Source organism: Carassius carassius, chromosome 28 (genome assembly GCF_963082965.1).
Source record: "Carassius carassius chromosome 28, fCarCar2.1, whole genome shotgun sequence".
Classification (NCBI taxonomy): domain Eukaryota; kingdom Metazoa; phylum Chordata; class Actinopteri; order Cypriniformes; family Cyprinidae; genus Carassius; species Carassius carassius.
The window spans coordinates 12,571,745-12,590,554 of record NC_081782.1 but is presented as its reverse complement, the minus strand read 5'-3'; the positions used below and the strand labels follow the sequence as shown (position 1 = coordinate 12,590,554).

Genomic DNA, 18,810 nt, shown 5'->3' with positions numbered 1-18,810 from the left:
TAATAAATTCAAAAGATTAATTAAAAACTCCGAATCATTCACGAACTTTTACTTTACTGTCATTTTTGCACATTCATTTGTCAGAGTCCGTAATTAATTTCGCTAAAACATTCAGTTAAAAAACGGTTGTTTGCATGGGAATGACGCGAGAGATTCATTCAGTTAAAGACTTGTTCAAAACACAGATTCAAGCACAACCGAAACACAACCAGTCTGACGAAACGAAAGAGAAAGTATATGCTTGCATGGCGGTTTTAGAAAACTGGGATGATTGTCCCGAGGAAGAGAAAATACATTATGTTTTGGATTTTTGGCGGTCTTATCCTAGCACTTTTACGCTTAGGTATTTTTAAATGTGACTTGTAAAGATTGTTGCTGTAGAACCACCGACTAATGTTGCCTTCCTCTGCTCGTATAATATAATTTTATGCAAAAGGTGTATTTTATATATATAAATCGGAACTTTTAGGTAAATTAATGCATAATATGTTGACGGAAATAACCATCAGACGAGTTTGAAGGCACTTTTGTTGAGCAAGGTTGTTTATAATGGGGACTGTGTATACCAGTAACTTATTTCTATTTTCAGTTTTGTTTAGCTCCACGTTTCATTTAAAGTTAATTAAGAATTAGGGTTATCCCGCTGTTATCCCCTTTAGTTACTGATTTGTTTGTCTTGAACAGGTGTAAGTGGCTCACAGTCTCTTAATGATGTTCCGTGGCTTCCTTGTCCGTTTGTGGATGAGAATGTTCATATAAATGATGAAGGCCACACAGAAACCAAGTATATTAACAGAGAGGCTGTGCTTCAATTTGGAAAGGTCGGAGACAAGCCTTTACACCCTACCATTACCTTTCTTGTCACAGGTAAGTGATTTGATGTTATAACCTTAATATGTCCTTCGCTCTTTAATTAATCTGCTGTTTGTTCATTTGTGTACAATACAATGCAGCATCTAAAGTGGATATGAGGCGTTATTTGGAGGGAAGTGAGGATACACTAAACTGTGAGATCCGCAGATACAGCACCGGTGGGATTGTAATGCACTGGCCTACTGCAGGAGCGCAAGATAATGACGTCTGGTTCACCTGTACAATACGCCATACACAAGGCTTGTTTGTTACCACCACCTTCCTCAGACACACAACTGCGGCTCCTGCCCAAGGAGAGGTTGACTTTCTAGAGTGGAAAATAGTCAATGATAGGGATCTCCTGATAACATCAGGTAACCATCAAGCTAGGGAGAAAAACAATGCCTCCTCCAAAACTGGATGAGAATATAATCCTGAGTACAAAAAGGACACATTGCAAATATAAGTGTGTTTTTATTATTATTTATTTTTTATCCTTTATGTTTTCCAGCTGCGATGGTTGTTTTGACCAGGACTCCCTCAGTGGAGGTGGGATTCTTGAAGGAGCCAAACCTGCACTGTCAGTTTGCTGTGGATCATAAACTGCCTAATGCAACGGTAGAGTGGAGACTGCAGAAGCACGGGGAGCGCAGCAGGGTCTTCAGCTACTCCAGCCGTACAGGGAAGAGTGAAGGTAGCGGAGTGGCTGTGAAGGCCATCGCCGCTGGAAACGCCTCCTATAAGCTTCCACCCACCAAAAAACACAGCGAGGGAACATATATCTGCTCTGTGATGGTTCCCCCTCTCTATGGCAGCCATGATATTCCCCTTAGCCTAAGTGGTAAGATGAAACATTTCTTTAATTCAGTTCACAGTTATGTTCGTATCGTTTTTTTTAAATCGATTTAAAGCAGCTTCAGAGATAAGTGGAGATAAGTCAAAGGTTTTTTTGGACCCCATTTACTCTCTTTGCATGGATAAAAACAGAAAATATATTTTTTCAAAATATCTTCATTTGTGTACTACTGAAGAAAGAAAGTTTTACAGGTTTGGAACAACATGAGGGTGAATGGAACGCTCACTTTTAATGTCTCTTTTTTTTTTTTTTTTTCTCTTTCAAACTCCACAGAACAACCCCGCGTGTCTATAAACGTGGGCTCCACCTTGTCTATGACACTTGGTAAGGACCAGAAGCTGATATGTGATGCAGAGGGGTACTATCCACTGGATGTAAACATTGAATGGTACCGTGAAGCATCTGGAGGCAGCCCTACGCCTTCATTCCTGAAGAATGTTCTGTACTCCAGTCATCGACTTCATCAAGATGGCACATACTCGCTCTCAGCCTTCTTCTATCTGCAACCTAGCCTGGAGGACTCTGGATATAAGTACACCTGCAGAGTATCCCATAAGTCCTTGCTTATTCCCATCCGCAAGAGCTTTTATCTCATAGTTACAGGTGAATCAGATGCAACTAAACACGAAAATTGTTTGCACAAATGGAAAGTCCCTAAATATCCTTTGAATTAGATATTACAAATAACCACTGGGTGGCAGACATGATGTTCATTATGACAATACTCTTCAATATACTTTTTTTGTTTTGTTTGTTGATCACAGAACCTGACTCTACCCTGTGGTATATCACAGTCATTGGGTTCATAATTGCCATGCTAGTAATTCTTTGTTATATGCTTCCTCAGTTTCTAGCAGGTAAGTCATTTGTTGATTATAAACCATTTTGAAGTTTATTTTGCATTCCCCATTTTAATTGTTATTATTTGATTGTGGAAGGGGAGGGGTTACATCCTGAAAACACTATGCATCTTATATTTCTATTTTATCGGTATGATCACTTAAAAAATTGTGGTTTTCCATTCAGTCACATATTACATTTCCAATGTATTAAAAATGAAGAAAAATACACTTGGAAATAGTTTGTTGAGGCACCTCTTTGCACATTGTGAAATACCATGGCAACTTTTACCATGAAAAATAAATGAATATATACATGCATAATTAATAACATAAATTAAACCATGAACAATATATTTTTGCAAAATATTGACACATTTATAAATTGTAAATCAATTATTAAATAATTTATAAATATGTTTTTATTATAAATAAATATTTAGCAAAAAAAAAGGCAAAAGTATCTTGTTGTTAGGTCAATTTATCTTCAAGTTATTTTATATTTACCTGCTTTCTTTGATGTACACAAGGTTTTCTTAGAGTAAAATAAAGTAAAATACACATTTTTGATAGTAGTATCTCAGAATCCTGTATCTTCAGTAAACATTGATAGTGTGGCTCATAAGTAAAGAATTAAGGCACTATGTCCAAGGCTAAATGTTTACTTGAATAAAAACATTTTCACCTTTCAGTTATTCTTACCTGTGCAAGACTAATGTTCATAATATTTTCTTTTTAGGTAGAAAAGCAGCAAAAAAGGTGAGTAAGAAGATGGGAATACAAGAGTAACAATTAAATTTCTACCAACATCCTTTGTGTATATTTACATGAACCCCAGCTGTGTATGACTAAAAATGAGTGAGATGAATAGTCTCTCTTTACTATTTATGGTTGTGTATGTGTACATGCTGTGTGTTTTACACATCTGTGTGTACATGTATTTGTAATTACTGAAATATGTGGAAGTGTGACGTAAGTGTGTGCGTCTATTTGCCATATGTCCAGTCTCACGCTGTATGTTTACCTTATGTCTCCTACGTGCAGCGGTTTTGAGGGCTCATGCCTGAGGATTTGAAGTACAGCGTGATGGAAACCAACAACATTTCCCTCCCTTCGTGTCTCTTTCTCTCCTCATCCCTGCCATTTCCCTCTGCAGCTATGTCTGCAAATATCAGGTGCTCTTCATGAGAAAATGGGGAGTGCGTTGTGAGATGTAATTCCAGATCTCATGGTATATGCCCTTGATTAATATGGCTGATAAGGCACTGTGTTTTTTTTCTGGGTTGTTTTTGGCATCTTTAAATATTAATTTCAATTTGGTATGATTTCATGAATGCAAAGTGCAATACTGATGTTGATCATTTTGAGTTATAAATTATGAAATAATCAAATAAATGGGAGTGGCCTTTTGCATTTTAGTTGCAAAAAAATAAAATAATGCTTGGAACAATGTACTTGAATTTGAATATTTGTAAAAAAAAAAAAAAAAAATTGTAGGATTCAAAATAAAATCATTGTGAGTTTTCTGTTCTGATTGCGTCAAATTGAAATTGATCTATCTGCTAAGAACTTTGCGGGATGTTTGCAACGCTGTTTTCCGCTCACACTGAAAGCCAACACCAGTGGCGCTATGAGGCCTGTGGGGTTTTGAAGTATTCTTGGCTAAATACTCATCTCTGGACCACACAAAGCCCCCTGTGAGGCATCTCCCTGACTCCCAGTTAGCTACACTATAAACACTTCACTCAGGAATGGCAGCTGTTCCCAGATGGCACTTGGTACATTCCCCTTCTCCCACAGTACCCTCCTCATTTCTCTCTCTCTCTGTCTCTCTCTCTCTCTCACTATCATCTCAGCTACAATGTCTTCAAATGCACAATGGAGCCATTATAAGGAACTTTGCATGTGAATTCAGAATCCCTGGTTACATCATTGTTCTTGCGTTGACCGGTAGAAACAAGATTTTGTTTTATTTCAAGGTTTATTCAGTGGTGATGCTCATTGGGCTTTTTGGAAACTAGCGTGCCTGTTGGGTCATCCACCAGAGGAAGGTCATTCAGCCAAGCTTTGCAGTTCTATGGAAACAGCTGTCCTGGGACCGGATGAGGCTTGAGAAATTAAGAGTCTCTATTACACCAACTGCATAAATGATGGGCCGCCTGCCCATGGCTCGTGATCCGTTATTAGCGCTGTCAGTTTCCATTCGACCTGTTGACATTTTAAACAACATGCGGCAGTGGCTTGTTTTATTCCGGCTAATGTGTTGTAGAAATTAGAAACATTTTTCTAGCACAATTTAATCAGCCGAGCTGAACCAAAGAATGATTGAAGTTGATTAACCCTACAATGGATGACCATGTGGCCCTGGTTTTTACCACAGATGGGATTTAAAAACAAACAGGCCTGGTCACTCTAGGAGGTAGGGAGGCTGTGTGGTGTAATTCACAGAGAACTAAGGGAACGGCTTGTTTTGTTTCCAAAGCCCAGAAAAGCAGAGCCATGTGACTGCTGATGGTGGTCAGTGCTCTGGGGAAATCAATAATGGCTCGGTTTATTTTTCATAATTGATGGATAAATATTTCTCTAAGGGACTTTAAGGTACAACAGAGAATTTTCAATATAGCTGCTTTTAAAGAAGCAGTTCATTAAAGAAGCAGTTATCATTTAATCACCCTCATGAGGATTTTTGTTACGTGTTTTAGTAATTTTTATCACTTTTTCTGAAATATTTAAGTATTATAAGTTTTTTAGGTTTAAAGGGTACATAACATAAACCTAATCTCATGTTAATCTTGAATAGAGTAGTACTGTATCCTTCATATCACCAAAAAGTCTTTAGTTTTATCATATTTATAAAAGAAAAATACAACTTTCCGATTCGCTCCGGAAAAAGCTGAGCTCCTGGAGGCGTACCGTCACCGGAATGACGAGAACACACAAATGCACTTGCTAAACTCTGTTGCTGCCCTGAAAAAAACAAACTGCATCGACTGTTCATGTAACGCTGGGTTCTTTGGGAAGCTGAACACGGTAAACTTTCCCTCATGTCCAAAAACACTTATTTGGAGACATTCTCAAACAAATCCTATGCAGCGCTGTCTAATCTAATATTTTAATAGTTTTAGTTTAATTTAACAATGACGTCAATACCCATAAGTCGTTTCACTCCTGTATGACTTTCTTTTTTCTATGGAAAACAAAAGTGTCTCTGTGTTTTTCATTTGTTTTTGTTTTTTTTGTCCATAGAATAAAATTCATTGGGACTCAATGTTGTTTGGACCCCACTGACTTTCATTTCATGGACAAGATACCTTAATTTGTGTTCAATGGAAAAAAAGAAAATCATGCAGGTACAGAACAATATGATGGCGAATATAAGGGAAAATAAAAAAATTCAATTTTTGGGTGAACTATCACTTTAAGGACAGATTTTATTACCACTATTGTCTGCAGTCTCAGACATCTGGGTGGATAATGCTTCATTTCTCTTTCTTCCAGTCACTGGGAGTCGAAGTTGCGGTTAAGTGTTTGTATGCAGAGGCAAATTTTCTCCTGACTGTCCTAGATGGTCTACTACTTTATTTGCTCAGCATTTATCTCAGCAGATTTAATTTGTGTCATATAAACTCGCTAGACATTTGTCTCCCGTAAAATTCAAACTTTCCAGTAAATGTTTCAGCAGATGCGTTGCCTTTCCCCCTAATTCTTCACCTTTTCATCAGGATTATATGACTGTTTGTCTTTTTATCCTGTGCCCACTCCTGTCCTGTGTCTCTGTGTGTGTGTCTGTTTTTCCAGTGATGTTCTGGACCTTTAGCCTGTGTTTAATAGTGTGAAGACCCAAAAGGTAGACTTTCTCTTGGATTCTTTGGTTCTCTGGTAAGGGAACTGGCTTGATGCTCAGTCGGACCCTTCACATTTAATCGGTGGAATAGAATGGCATGGAAAGACTTCTATCCTTGCAACCAGCATCAATCAGTCTGTGGTTTCTGCCTTTAAAATTCGAAACCCCTCTCTCTTCTCTGTCGCTACTGTCTTTCCACCCTCCTTACATCTCAATGCTCAGATTTCTCCCATTGGACCATCGCTGCCAAGACTATCTGACACTATGACTTGTAGTATTTTTAGTGTGTGAGATAGTTAGTTGAGACACTGCGTCTTCTCCCAGCACCTGATGACACCTTTGAAGAAAGTAGATACATGTGTTGTTAAGATCAGGATACTGATGTGCTAGACATCAACGTCATTGCCTTTTCATTGTCTTGGGATGTCCAGCTCTAACTAGAGGTTTAACCAAATCCATGCCTGACCACATCTGGTTTAAAGTTATTTTAAAGTTACATTACAGAGTGGTCCATCATTACAGACTGTGGGGTTAAGTGGGCCTGGCTAGCTGCTCTGGCAATAAAGTCTTGGTATAAATACCGCCAAGATATAAACAAGTTTATGGCTGTGTAATTTAGCATGTTCACAGACGTAAATATTTTACCATCTGGAATATGATTTATACCATTTTGATAACTGTGAGACAAATTAAGTCATGAGATGAAAAATTTGTGTCATGGAAAGGCCATAGCACATTCTCTACTAATGCATTAACTAAATAAGTAAACTTCAAAATAAAATAAACAATTAATAGCAGATGGCAACTTTTTTTGTGTTAAGGTTTTTATTTGCTATTATTCAGTCAATCATAATTTTACATTTTTATTTTTATTATTTTTGCTTCATTCTACCTTCAAAAATTCAAAATACACTTACACTATATATGTGTAATGGAATTATGTTGTTTTAATTGGTAATAATGATTACATTTACAATATTATTAAATATATATTATGTTTTTGTATTTCCGGATAAAATGTCAACAGATTACTTTGATAAAATTAAATATATATATATATATATATATATATAAATAAAAATCTCTTTACCAAACTGAAAAAAGCCAGTTTAACAGAATTAAGTAAATACATCCTTAAAACTGAATTAAAATGAAGGGTGAGTTCATATTATAACATTAACGTTCCTATACATTTGATTATACAGTGAGCCTGTGGGAGGTGCTTTTTTAATATTACCAGGCCAGGAAAAATTAAGGGAAGAGCTGTGTTTAAATAGGCTGGAATTCTGTCTGAAAGGGGATCCAACACATCAACACATGGAAGCATGAGAATGACATGAATGAAAATGGCTATGGGACATTACGGGCTCAGGGGGCTCAAAGCCTGATGATAATAGTTTACTGTATCTCAGCAACCATTGCTTTGGTCTGGTGTTTATCGGCTAATGTCAGTCAGCATGTGACATATACCTGAAAACACACCTCCTAAAGCTATTATTGTTTTTGTTTTTCTGAAAACCGCAGCACAGACAGAGACCGAGTGGGAAAGAAGAGAAAGGGTAATTGTTCCTCGCCGTCTGTGAGGCAAACCTGTGGATCCATTTTAAATGAAAGCCACTCAAGAGAAAACAAAACCTGATGAAAGTGCTTAGCTGAAACAAAAACACACCTTTGAAACATTTAAACGGTTGACGATAAGAGGAACGGTCATGTACCGCTACGCACACAGTTTCCTTATTAGAAAATTGGGCTTAGTGTACGTGCGCACTCAGGCATGATGTCATGGAAAAGACATACTAAAATGCTTAGCAATCGTTCAAAGCTTTAGACCATATATGATTATGTTCTCCATCTCGCCAGGTTTTTTTCTTCGGTCATTTGGCTCTCCAAACGCAGAGGTGATTAAAGATGAAGCTGTCAGCAGAAAGTGAGCTTCACAAAAAAATTGACGCCACAAACTGAATGATGGCTCTGACATCCGCACAGCTATATCGCAGCTCTGTACTGTAATTTAACGACGGCTATCTTTATGTCATTTGTTATTTTATAGAAATCCGCAATGAGGGAGGATTTAGACTAACCAGTGAACTACGTTCTCCTGCTGAGTTCCTAAATCTATGACTGTCCATAAATGTAGGCTGGTTTGTTAGTAAAGTATGTCACACCCTGCATGTGATGTCTTTCCTGCTTGTAATCTGATTCCTATGATGTGGTGTGATTTGCGCAGAACTGACTGGAGAAATGGATTCCTTTTGGGAGAAAAGACCAGCTGAGGGGTCAAAGGTCAGGATCAGACACTCTCCCCTGAAGCCCTACACGAGAAGGGTCAGTCGGGCAGATTCTCAGCCATTAAAATAGGTAGCGATGGAAAAGCTTAACTGTCCACTGACCTCATATGACCCCGTCTCCTCATTTGCCCTCTGGACCTAGTGTCGGGAAGTGAAGTCATCCACACTGATTTATCAGGTCTGTCATTTTCGCTATCTCTTTACCTTGTCTGTCTTTTCTGTCACTGTTTATCTTTCTCCCATTACTCATGTTAGCATCTCTGTCCCTCTGTCAGCTCAGTCAAGCGTGTTTGCACTCAGACACAGTTGTCAATAGCTTTGGAGCCACTGTCACAGGCCTCTGTGTTCTTTCTTTTCATTTAATACGGAGTAGGGCTGCAACTAATGATTATTTTGATAATCGATTAATCTGTCGATTATTTTTTCGATTAATCGGTTTATGTACTTATATTTTAGTTTTTCCATTTTTTCCCCAAGTAAATTATTAATAAATGGTCTTTATCATTCAGCATAGATTTAAGAGATTTTAACCATTTTGCACTGTCATATCCTCATCAAAAATATACCTGGAGTTGTTTTATTGTGTTAGTAATTCTTTTGTCGAACTCTTCTGCAATCAGAACACTGACCCATACTCTAGCAAACTTTACAAGGAGATTTCAAATAATGTTTTCACCATGGCAGTCCTTAGAGCTCCTAAAGTAGTTTAACATCCTGAACAAAGCTTATTAAGGAATCTTTCAGAACATATTTTCATGAAGAATAAGGATAAAACAGAATAAAATTGCAGTGCATTGTATTTTATTATTTACTGGGAAACAGCTTTATAGCTTTTGCTGTGAAATTGTAAACAATCCTTCAAAAAAAGTGCCAATGGCATGAAACCTGAATGGAACTCACAATTTAAAGTAAAATCCATCAGAAGGTTGTCCAGAAAAAAAATAGGACACACACAAAAAACCTGCTGTGTGAAAAAGAGCAGTGAATACTTAGAAAAAAAAGTGCATTTCAAATATCTACATTTACCTCTCTCATTCAGTCATAATTAGGCTGCACGACTGAATTTTGAACTGGTAAACGACAAACTGATCACAGAACATGTTTGTAAAGCTTTAAATGTTAACTGTTAAAAAGCAATGTTATCAGCTTTTACGACTAAACATTTGCAAACAACATTGTACTGGAGAATCTGCACAAATGAAAGTCTTAGGGGCCGTTCACATATCGCGCCTAAAACGCGTGGAAAACGCTAGGCGCACCGCTTTCTCCTTCTTTCCAAAGCGCTCGCGCAGAAGCGCCCCTGAGGCGTCTGCCTTTGCTAAGCAACCTCCTTGCTCTCTCCTTGAAGACGCGGAAATTTCAGCAAAGGATAAATGGATTTGTAGCTCAAAAAATCGCTTGCAGTAGCTCTGCTACTAAATTTATTTCAAAATGGAAATCCATATACATCTATGATCAGCTGTTCCTTTCATCTTGACTGAGCTTTTAACGTTGTTACGGGAAAGGATGAAGCTGATTGGTTAGTTCTTGTCACATGACCCGCGGTGCGGTTGCGGCATTCTGAAAAGTTTAAATGTTTTTAACTCGATGCGGTGCGGTGTTGGAAATAACGAACTTGAGCGCGCAAAAGACGCGATATGTGAACGTCCCCTTAAACAGTGCAGTAGTGCAGAGTTTACAGGTTACTCTTCTTTTTTAAAGGCTCAATGTAAAGTACTCCCACATCACGCTGAATGCTGCAGACATAGACATCATATGATGTCTATGGCTGCAGAGACGCTGCTCGGGAAGCACGTGACATAAAACAAGGCCAGCTATTGGCTATTCGCTACTTCTCCTGTTGTACTGGCTGAGTAAAACCTCCGGTGGCTCATTACTGCCACACTTTGGTCACCGCAGATTTGAAATATGCACGAAATGAGCCGCTTACGGCAAATAAAAGTTATTTAGCAACGAATCGATGACTAAATTAGTTGACAACTATTTTAATAATCGATTTTAATCGATTAAATCGATTCGTTGTTTCAGCTCTAATACGGAGTAGTTCATTGCACAGCTCTCTGGAATGCTTGTTTCTTATTGGTCTATCGCAACTTTCCATGGTAAAATATTTTGCATAATGATTTCCAGTGGCGGTTCTACACGGAGGCCTAGGGAGACCCGTGCCTCTGTAGACATGTCCCTGGCCACCCCTGTGGCCACCCCCGTGCTGAAAAAAAAAAGTAATATGAGCGCCAAAAGCGGAACTAATGTGACGCAACGTTCTACACGGGTAAATGAGTGCAGCGCACCCAAACACTTAGGAACTTAATCATATTCAGGGATGCAACAGGCGGGAAGGAAGTCGACCGGAAGTTGAAGTCGGCCGCGTGCCGCCATCTTGTAGCAGAACTTCACTTGCGTTAGCATCCCATTGACTCCCATTCATTTTGGCGTCACTTTGACAGCGAATAACTTTACATCTGAGGCGTTTAAAGACTCCATTTGTCCATTATTTATTTCTAAAGATACGTGACAATGTATAAAGGGCTCCATTACCTTCTATGTTACATTATGGCCCCGTAGAAACAGTTTTTGTAAAAATAGGCTAACGATTGCCTCATAACCACTCGACTCTCTGTCGCACAGTAGAGAAATTACCGTACAGACAGGAGGAGAAGCTCGCAGGCAATCGGGGAGACGTCAAGAGAGAAGCCCATAGATACAAGCCCTGGCGTTACATTTTAAGATACTATACAAAATAATTAATCAGAATACTTACTCCTGCTCACTCACGCCAAAGAATTTCCCGCTCAAGCTCGCCGTCTCTGCAAGATTAACGATGGCAGTTTGCACGCACAGCTACTAGAAGATTTACATCTGTCAGACAGGTTGCTGACGTCATCAAGCTTAGTTTGAGTCTGTGCGTCAGAAACGGAAGAGCTAAAAATCGCTAAAAATGGGCTTCACTTGTCTCAATTGAGTTCCAATGGGGTCGCTGTGTCTTGATCTGTAGATAGAAAGTAGATAAAAAGGCTGTGGATTTGCATAAAATGACTTTATTTTGTGTATTTGTATTTTATGTTTGTTGATGTTTTTAAAAGACTCGCTTGTGCCTGTTAGATCTCACACATTTTAAAAGCCGTAAACTTTTAAAATCACTTTGTGAGCTCAGTTTTGAAGCGTTTCATATTATCATGGTTTTGCGCACTGAAAGATTATTAAAAGCTTATTATATTTTTAGCCTGCACAATACATTTAAAATAAGCATAATTTAATTGTATATTTTTTCTGTGTAGTGTAGTGTAAGCATTATAAATATATACGCTTCTGAATTCTTGACATTCATATATAAATATTAAATTGTGAAATGTATGATTGCCTGATGGAATTTTATAAGAGTAATAATAGTAATTTGTTTTTATTAACATGTTTAGATTGTGTAAAATTACTGTGTAGATTTTTTCAAGAATAACTTTTTGTATTTATTTGCATTACATTTAAATAAAATATGTTGCCATTTTTAATGTGCCCCTCTGGTTAAACACTGGCCCCTCCTTGGCCCCCCTAGTAAAATTTGTCTAGAGCCGCCACTGATGATTTCTAAACTGTACACTTGATCATTGGTGCTAGTATCTCATAGTCTCTTTCTTCAAATATAATAAAGTAATTTGAACTTGAATCAGTAAATAATGTCCATTATTTATTTAATAAAAGTGAGTTAGGGACATTACAGGGTGTATCTTCAGCTATGAGCATTTTTCCCAGCAAGTTGTGATGTTACAGAAGTAGCGACATGTTTTTTTGGTTGTTTTTGGCGTACATCGAATAAAATGGATAATTTAAAAAGATAAAAAGTGTAGGGTGGTTGTTGATTGGATGGAGGCAGATCTGAATGCAAACTCTGGTGAAGTCCAGAATACGGAACAACAGGCTGTCAGTCACTTTTATATTTCAATAAAAAATTATGCGGTCTAATTATTATTCTTTTTTTAATCATACAGGATGGCACATGGATAAATCATCCCAATTAAATCAACAGCATTTAGAGAGTAGATAGGCTGAATTTGCATTTAATGGCAACTTTAAAAATCATTTTATTTTAATTTGGCCTCAGCCCTAGACTTAAAATAGTTTTAAAACATGAAAATCCATGAACTATATTTAAATACTACTACTTATACTATGAATACTACTTATAAAGTCTATGTAAAAATTAAATAAATAATAAAACTACTTAAATATTAAATGTGTGAAAATTAATAATTTTTACCCAAATTATGACTATCAACATTATTATCCGATGCGTGAAGAAAATGTGAAAAGTGTCATTTCCAATTAATTTGTCAAATTATGCACGGCATATGCTCGGCTCGGTGTTCATCTTCAGTGCTCTCTTCACAGCAGTTCAGTCAGTGTACTGTTTGAGTAAATGAATTACTCCAGGATATTGGTTTGTTTTAACTTAAAGGTAGTGTCAGCCACATTAATAAAGTTAACAGCTTAAGTCATTTGTGGATTAATGCGTATTGGAGACGCGAACCGTTTAAAATTATTCAGTTCGATTTGGTGAACTGGTTCAGGAAGATCCGGTTACATCGAATGATTCGTTCGCGAACCGGATATGACAAACTGCTTTGTTTTGAACTCTCTCACAACAGACACGGAAGAGAAGACAATGCTGAATAAAGTCATAGTGAAAAGTCATAGAGTAAAGTCATAGAAAATACATTTACACCAAAATGTATTTTCAACTGACCCTCTGATGTCACATGGACTACTTTGATGATGTTTTTCTTACCTTTCTGGAAATGGACAGTATACCGTACACACAGTTTCAATGGAGGGACTGAGAGCTCTCAGACTAAATCTAAAATATCTTAAACTGTGTTCCAAAGATAAACGGAGGTCTTACGGGTTTGGAACAAAATGAGAGTAAGTTATTAATGACATAATTTTGCTATTTGGGTGAACTATCCCTTTAAGTACATATAAAGTACTAGCAATGAAATAAGCTTATCCAAAACATAGAAATCTCCCATTTTCTTACAAAAATATTATTTATATCACCACAGACTAGTGATTTGAGATGTGGTGGATCATGACAGTTTTCCTGTGATACATTTACGTGCTACTAGACAAATTTAACTCGCGAGATTGAAAATTATGTTTCATTTTAACAGGTCCACAAGTCCAAACGTGCTAAAGAAACTATACTCGCAGGCACACAAAAGGATAAGTCTGGAAGTCCACTTATTACCTCTGCCTTATATATACATCTCTATTTCTCTATTCTGTGTTGTTGCAATGACTCGCTTTATTGAGCCTCCTACTGCATACCCCGGGTACAGCAGAGTCACCGTACAGTCCCTGAGAGAGGACTCCGAAATTATTGTCCAGGCCAGCGAGCTGTGTGTGGGAGAGCTCTGATACTCATCCTGCTGCTCATCATTCATTCTCATTCATACAAGGATTATTCCCACAGGGAAGGGAAAGATATCATCTTTCAAAAGCACATCTCGGATCGAGGTAGGAGTCTGCATTTCATTGATTCGGGATCAGGGACACCTACCAACAGCTGAATTTATCTTTGACTGGTGTAAGAAGCCAACTTCTACCGACACACTTTCTTGTCTCTGTTCGGCTCTCTGTATTATGTCTAATCTCCTGTACCTCTGAAGTGCACCAGACCCATCCACCGGGCTTATCATGAGCAGTGACAGACGCCCAGCAGTCGCCACATCCCTCCAGCACATGCCTTGACCTCTCTGACCTCTCATTCCCAGCACTGCCAACAGTAGAATTGATCACCACACACGCTTTTTGTCCATATAATGAAAGTCAGAGGGACCAAAACAACACTGGACAACACTGACTTTCACTGTATGGACAGATAAATTACAAATACGTTCTTCAAAATATGTTCTTTTGTGTCACAGGAGAAAGAAAGCTATACAGGTTTGTAATGATGTGAGGATGAGTAAATGATGATAGAAATCATTAAAAATGATTTGTGTCCCAGCAGATAACCTTTCCCAGGCCCACCCTGCTTCTGCTGCGAACTGTCTGTGAGTCTACTCACCTCTTACACTAAATGTTGTGGGGATGAATGTTATATATTAATAGCATCAAACATGTGACATGGCATGTGTCCTATTATATTATAGAATCATGGTTATTATAGTAATACTGAGATGAAAACTATTAAAATATTACAAATTATTTTATTTCAGCTTTCAACATGTCTTATTTTTATTTAGTTTAACTTGAGATGCTAAAATAACTAAAACTGAAATAAAAATGTATAAAAACTATGTGACATAAAAAATAATAATAAAAATGACAAATACATTTTTTATAACTAAAATTACAATGCTGTTCTATTGAACTTAATTTTGCTAAAAACAATTCTGGAAAAAAAAGTATCATGGACACAAAAATATCAAGTTGCACAACTGTTTTCAACTTAAATAAGAAGAAAATTTGAGCTACTGGACTGTTTTATTGTCTGGATCCATCGCTCTTTAGAGGATCAACGCTTTGGCCTGATGAATTTAAAGATGTATCTTTTATTTATAACATTTGATTGCAGATTTCCCAGCTAGAAATACATTTTATGGTAGGCTATTAAATACTATAGGGATATACTGTATGCAAGTTATATTGCAATACATAAATTTGCTAGACATGAAAGGCTCCCAAGTGGTCAAAAGTATTATTTATTGTAGCCTAGTACAACAAAACCTTAGTAGGACATAAATGACAGATAATATATTTTCTTAAATATCTATCTGGGTGAACTAACCCTTTAAGTATACAACATTTGCAGTATAAATTGAATTGGTTGTCAGTTCCAATTGCATTACGATATGTTTTTGCTTTTCTTTCCAATCTTCTTTCACTAATGTGAATATATCACTAGTGTCTTGTCATAATATTGTAATATAAAATATATATATATATTTTTTTTTTTTTTACCAGGGTACATCACTGCTACAAAGCACTCTCACTGGAGGCTGATACTGTTATTGCAGTGCAACCAGACTGCCATAGGCAGGTGTATGAGTGATTACATATATTTGGCTCTGATCCCTCGCAGGTGAGCACATGCACGTATGACACGTCAAAGCCTGTTATTGCACAAATCACTAACACTTTCGCTCTGGGCTCACAGAACCGCTGTGATGTGTTTGCGTTGTGTCAAAGGCTGATTTGTGTGCAAAGACTTCATGCTAATAATATGTTGTAGTTCACTCTGAATGTTCATTCCAAAGTCTCTTTGTGCTCACACAATTAGGAATGTTACACATACTCACACACACAGACACCTAGTTTAATTCACCTGGAGGGGCCACCGTGCTTTAGCCTGTAAAGGGCCTCTCAAACGTCATGTAGAATAGCTCACACCAAATGAAAGATTTTACAGGGGCTTGCATTCTCTTGCTCTCACACACTTTCTTTCAGCCGACTGTTTATCCAGCACTTGGAAATAAGCAGTATTGGAAATTGGTGTCTAAAAGAATCAAATAAGAAACATTCAGCTGAATATTATATTATATTATATTATATTATATTATATTATATTATATTATATTATATTATATTATATTATATTATATTATATTATATTATATTATATTATATTATATTATATTATATTATATTATATTATATTATATTATATTATATTATATTATATTATATTATAGCTTTGATGTATTGATGTATGGTTTGTTAGGATTGGACAATATTTGGCTTAGATACAGATATTTAAATATCTGGAATCTGAGAGTGCAAAAAAAATCTTAACTTTTGTTTTGTAACTCTACAATAAAATAAAAACTTATTTACTTAAGGTACTAAAAGCCTACAACAAAAACTGAAATAAACATAAATGTAGTCATATTAAAAAACTACTACTACTATAATAATAATAATAATGACAAACATGGCAAAATTAATTAAAAAATTATAATTATAAACTATTTCAAAACATTAATAAAAACTAAACTTACCAAAATAACACTTATTATAATATAATATAATGTTTGTGTGTGTGTGTTTAAATTGTTTTGAGTTTAAGCTATTATTGCTGGACTGCCTTAGTGCATTCGTTCTCTCACGCGCAGTTATAAAATTCATTATGGAGCATATGACATATGGAGTAAATATATGCACTCAGTAATAGACTGTCCAAGTATTTTCAAATTATATTTTGACAGAATCATTCTTTCTTCCACTTTAGACCGCTATCGTACATGTTGAAATCAACCACTAATAGAAAAAATATGTTTTTCTTCCCTCAAGTGAGAAACCAAAATGGTTATTCTCTGCACAGCTCATGAAACTCTCATCAGGTACACGGTCAAATAGGCCCATTATTATGCTGTCCAAACCACTTCAGAGGAGTGCACGTATCCAAGCTCATCACTCTCAGCATGGTGACACCAGTACCACTGAATTTCCAAGTGCACTGCTGTATATGTTTGCGTCTGTGCGTGTGCGTGTTAAAGACTAAGTGGCTTCACCTTCTAACGGTTAATGAGAGAGGATGATGTCATGCAGTACAAGCTGCTGTAGAGCAAAGGAGCCTGGGAGGTTTTAGCAACAGAGCAGATTGCAGAAACAATAGATGGATATGACAGAAAATGTGTTTTGGCTTGAGTTGCCTCGTTTACTTCACTCTTGCTTGCCTTTCTAGAAAACTATCGTTGCTCAAGTATTATTCTTGGCATGGGCTGCAGCCTGATAGTTCCTGCTTCTCAAAAAGGGGTTGCCGCTTTTTGGAGTTTTAGCAATTATTATGTGAACTTTTACTTTCTGCAGGTTTCTTCTAATGCACTTATATCAATACTGTTTAAATATTTGTGGTCGGTAACATTAAAAAAACATGCTTTTGAAAGAAGTCTCTTATGCTCACCAAGGCTGCATTTATTTGAGTAAAAAATACAGTAAAAAATTTTTTATTTTGAAATATTATAACAATTAAAAAGCTATTTCCTATATATTAAAATGCTATTTAATATATATTTTACTTATTAATTATTCCTATGATTGTAAAGCAGCCATTACTCCAGTCTTCAGTGTCACATGATTCTTCAGGAATTATTCTAATATGCTGATTTGCTGCTCAAGAATCACTTCTAATCACTTATATAGTTTTTTTTTTTTGATAAATAGTAAGTTAAATTATATTTTTTGTAACAGTGTTAGTCTTTACTGACTCTTTTTTTAATTATACAAGTGCAACAGTTATGTTGTTATGTTGAATTGAATAATTATTTATTTATGTTAAATTTGAATTATTTAATTATTCAGTAATATCTAAGTTGATCCAAATAGCATCAATGGAAGCAGGACATATGCCCGATATAGCCCTAGAAATAATATTTATTTTATAAAATAACATTATTTTATAAATATTATTCATAATATTTATTTTACAGAGAAAAATCCTAATATTTCTTTTTTATTTTCAGGTATAAATGAAATCAATTCCAGATTTTCCAGATAAACTTTTGGATCTTCTCTCAACTTTTAATATAATCCAAATGAGATGATCCACAGCCTTCACTGAGAACTGTAATTACCCCATTGTTCTTTTGAAATGTTGGGAAATGTGTAGCCTTGTTTACCCCAGACTGACAAACAGTCTATTTAATTTGGAAGGAAACTGCGGTTTCGAGACACTAAAAAAATGAATATTACCAAACCTCAGCCTAAATCTAAACGCAATATTGTCATTGTGCAGCAGTTGTAATTACTTTGCAGTTGTTGTCGCTGTTTATTTATTCCTTTTAAAGACAAAGACCACTTAAGACAAGGCTCGTTTCGCGAATGAGAGTCTCCACTGTAAAGTCATCCCGAGTAGACCACTAGAATATTAAGTAAAGTGTTTATTGAAGGGTTTAAGCAAACTGCACTGAATCGGGGGTAATTGTTTTGCGGTGTGGTCTGATGTGGTGTCCTCTCAGGCATGCTTATGTGTGTATGCATTTGATTGATAAAAGAGGCTGTTTGTGTGTGTGTGCAGCAATGGAGATCCTGGCCGTTCGGAGTAAAAAAGGGACTGTAATTATCTGCAGCCAGTCATCTCAGGAGGTCGGCTGGGATTTGAAGAATGTGTCCCCCTCCTCCACATCTCTGTCCTTT

The 18,810-nt window shown here is 36.5% G+C and overlaps 2 protein-coding genes and 1 long non-coding RNA gene across 3 annotated transcripts in view; all 3 read left to right on the top strand.

Annotated features, from left to right (window-relative positions):
• The first annotated feature begins 197 nt into the window (after positions 1-197).
• On the top strand, positions 198-3,951 carry dhrs13b.2 (dehydrogenase/reductase (SDR family) member 13b.2). The gene is made up of 8 exons (XM_059514366.1): positions 198-343; positions 685-867; positions 954-1,226; positions 1,364-1,693; positions 1,982-2,311; positions 2,473-2,565; positions 3,287-3,306; positions 3,592-3,951. The coding sequence occupies exons 1-8, from the start codon at positions 268-270 to the stop codon at positions 3,598-3,600; spliced, it is 1,314 nt and encodes a 437-aa protein (XP_059370349.1). The 5' UTR covers positions 198-267; the 3' UTR covers positions 3,601-3,951.
• Positions 3,952-5,439: 1,488 nt separating this feature from the next.
• LOC132107978 (uncharacterized) lies at positions 5,440-13,705 on the top strand. Its single transcript, XR_009424392.1, has 3 exons — positions 5,440-5,577; positions 8,619-8,857; positions 13,478-13,705. It is a non-coding gene; the product is annotated as an uncharacterized LOC132107978 (long non-coding RNA).
• A 576-nt stretch (positions 13,706-14,281) lies between these two features.
• Positions 14,282-18,810, top strand: part of smtnl (smoothelin, like) — a 32,298-nt gene continuing 27,769 nt past the window's right edge. The window contains exons 1-2 of the mRNA XM_059514364.1: positions 14,282-14,730; positions 15,660-15,757. The gene's annotated coding sequence lies outside the window, so the exon portion shown is untranslated. The remainder of the gene's footprint in view (positions 14,731-15,659; positions 15,758-18,810) is intronic.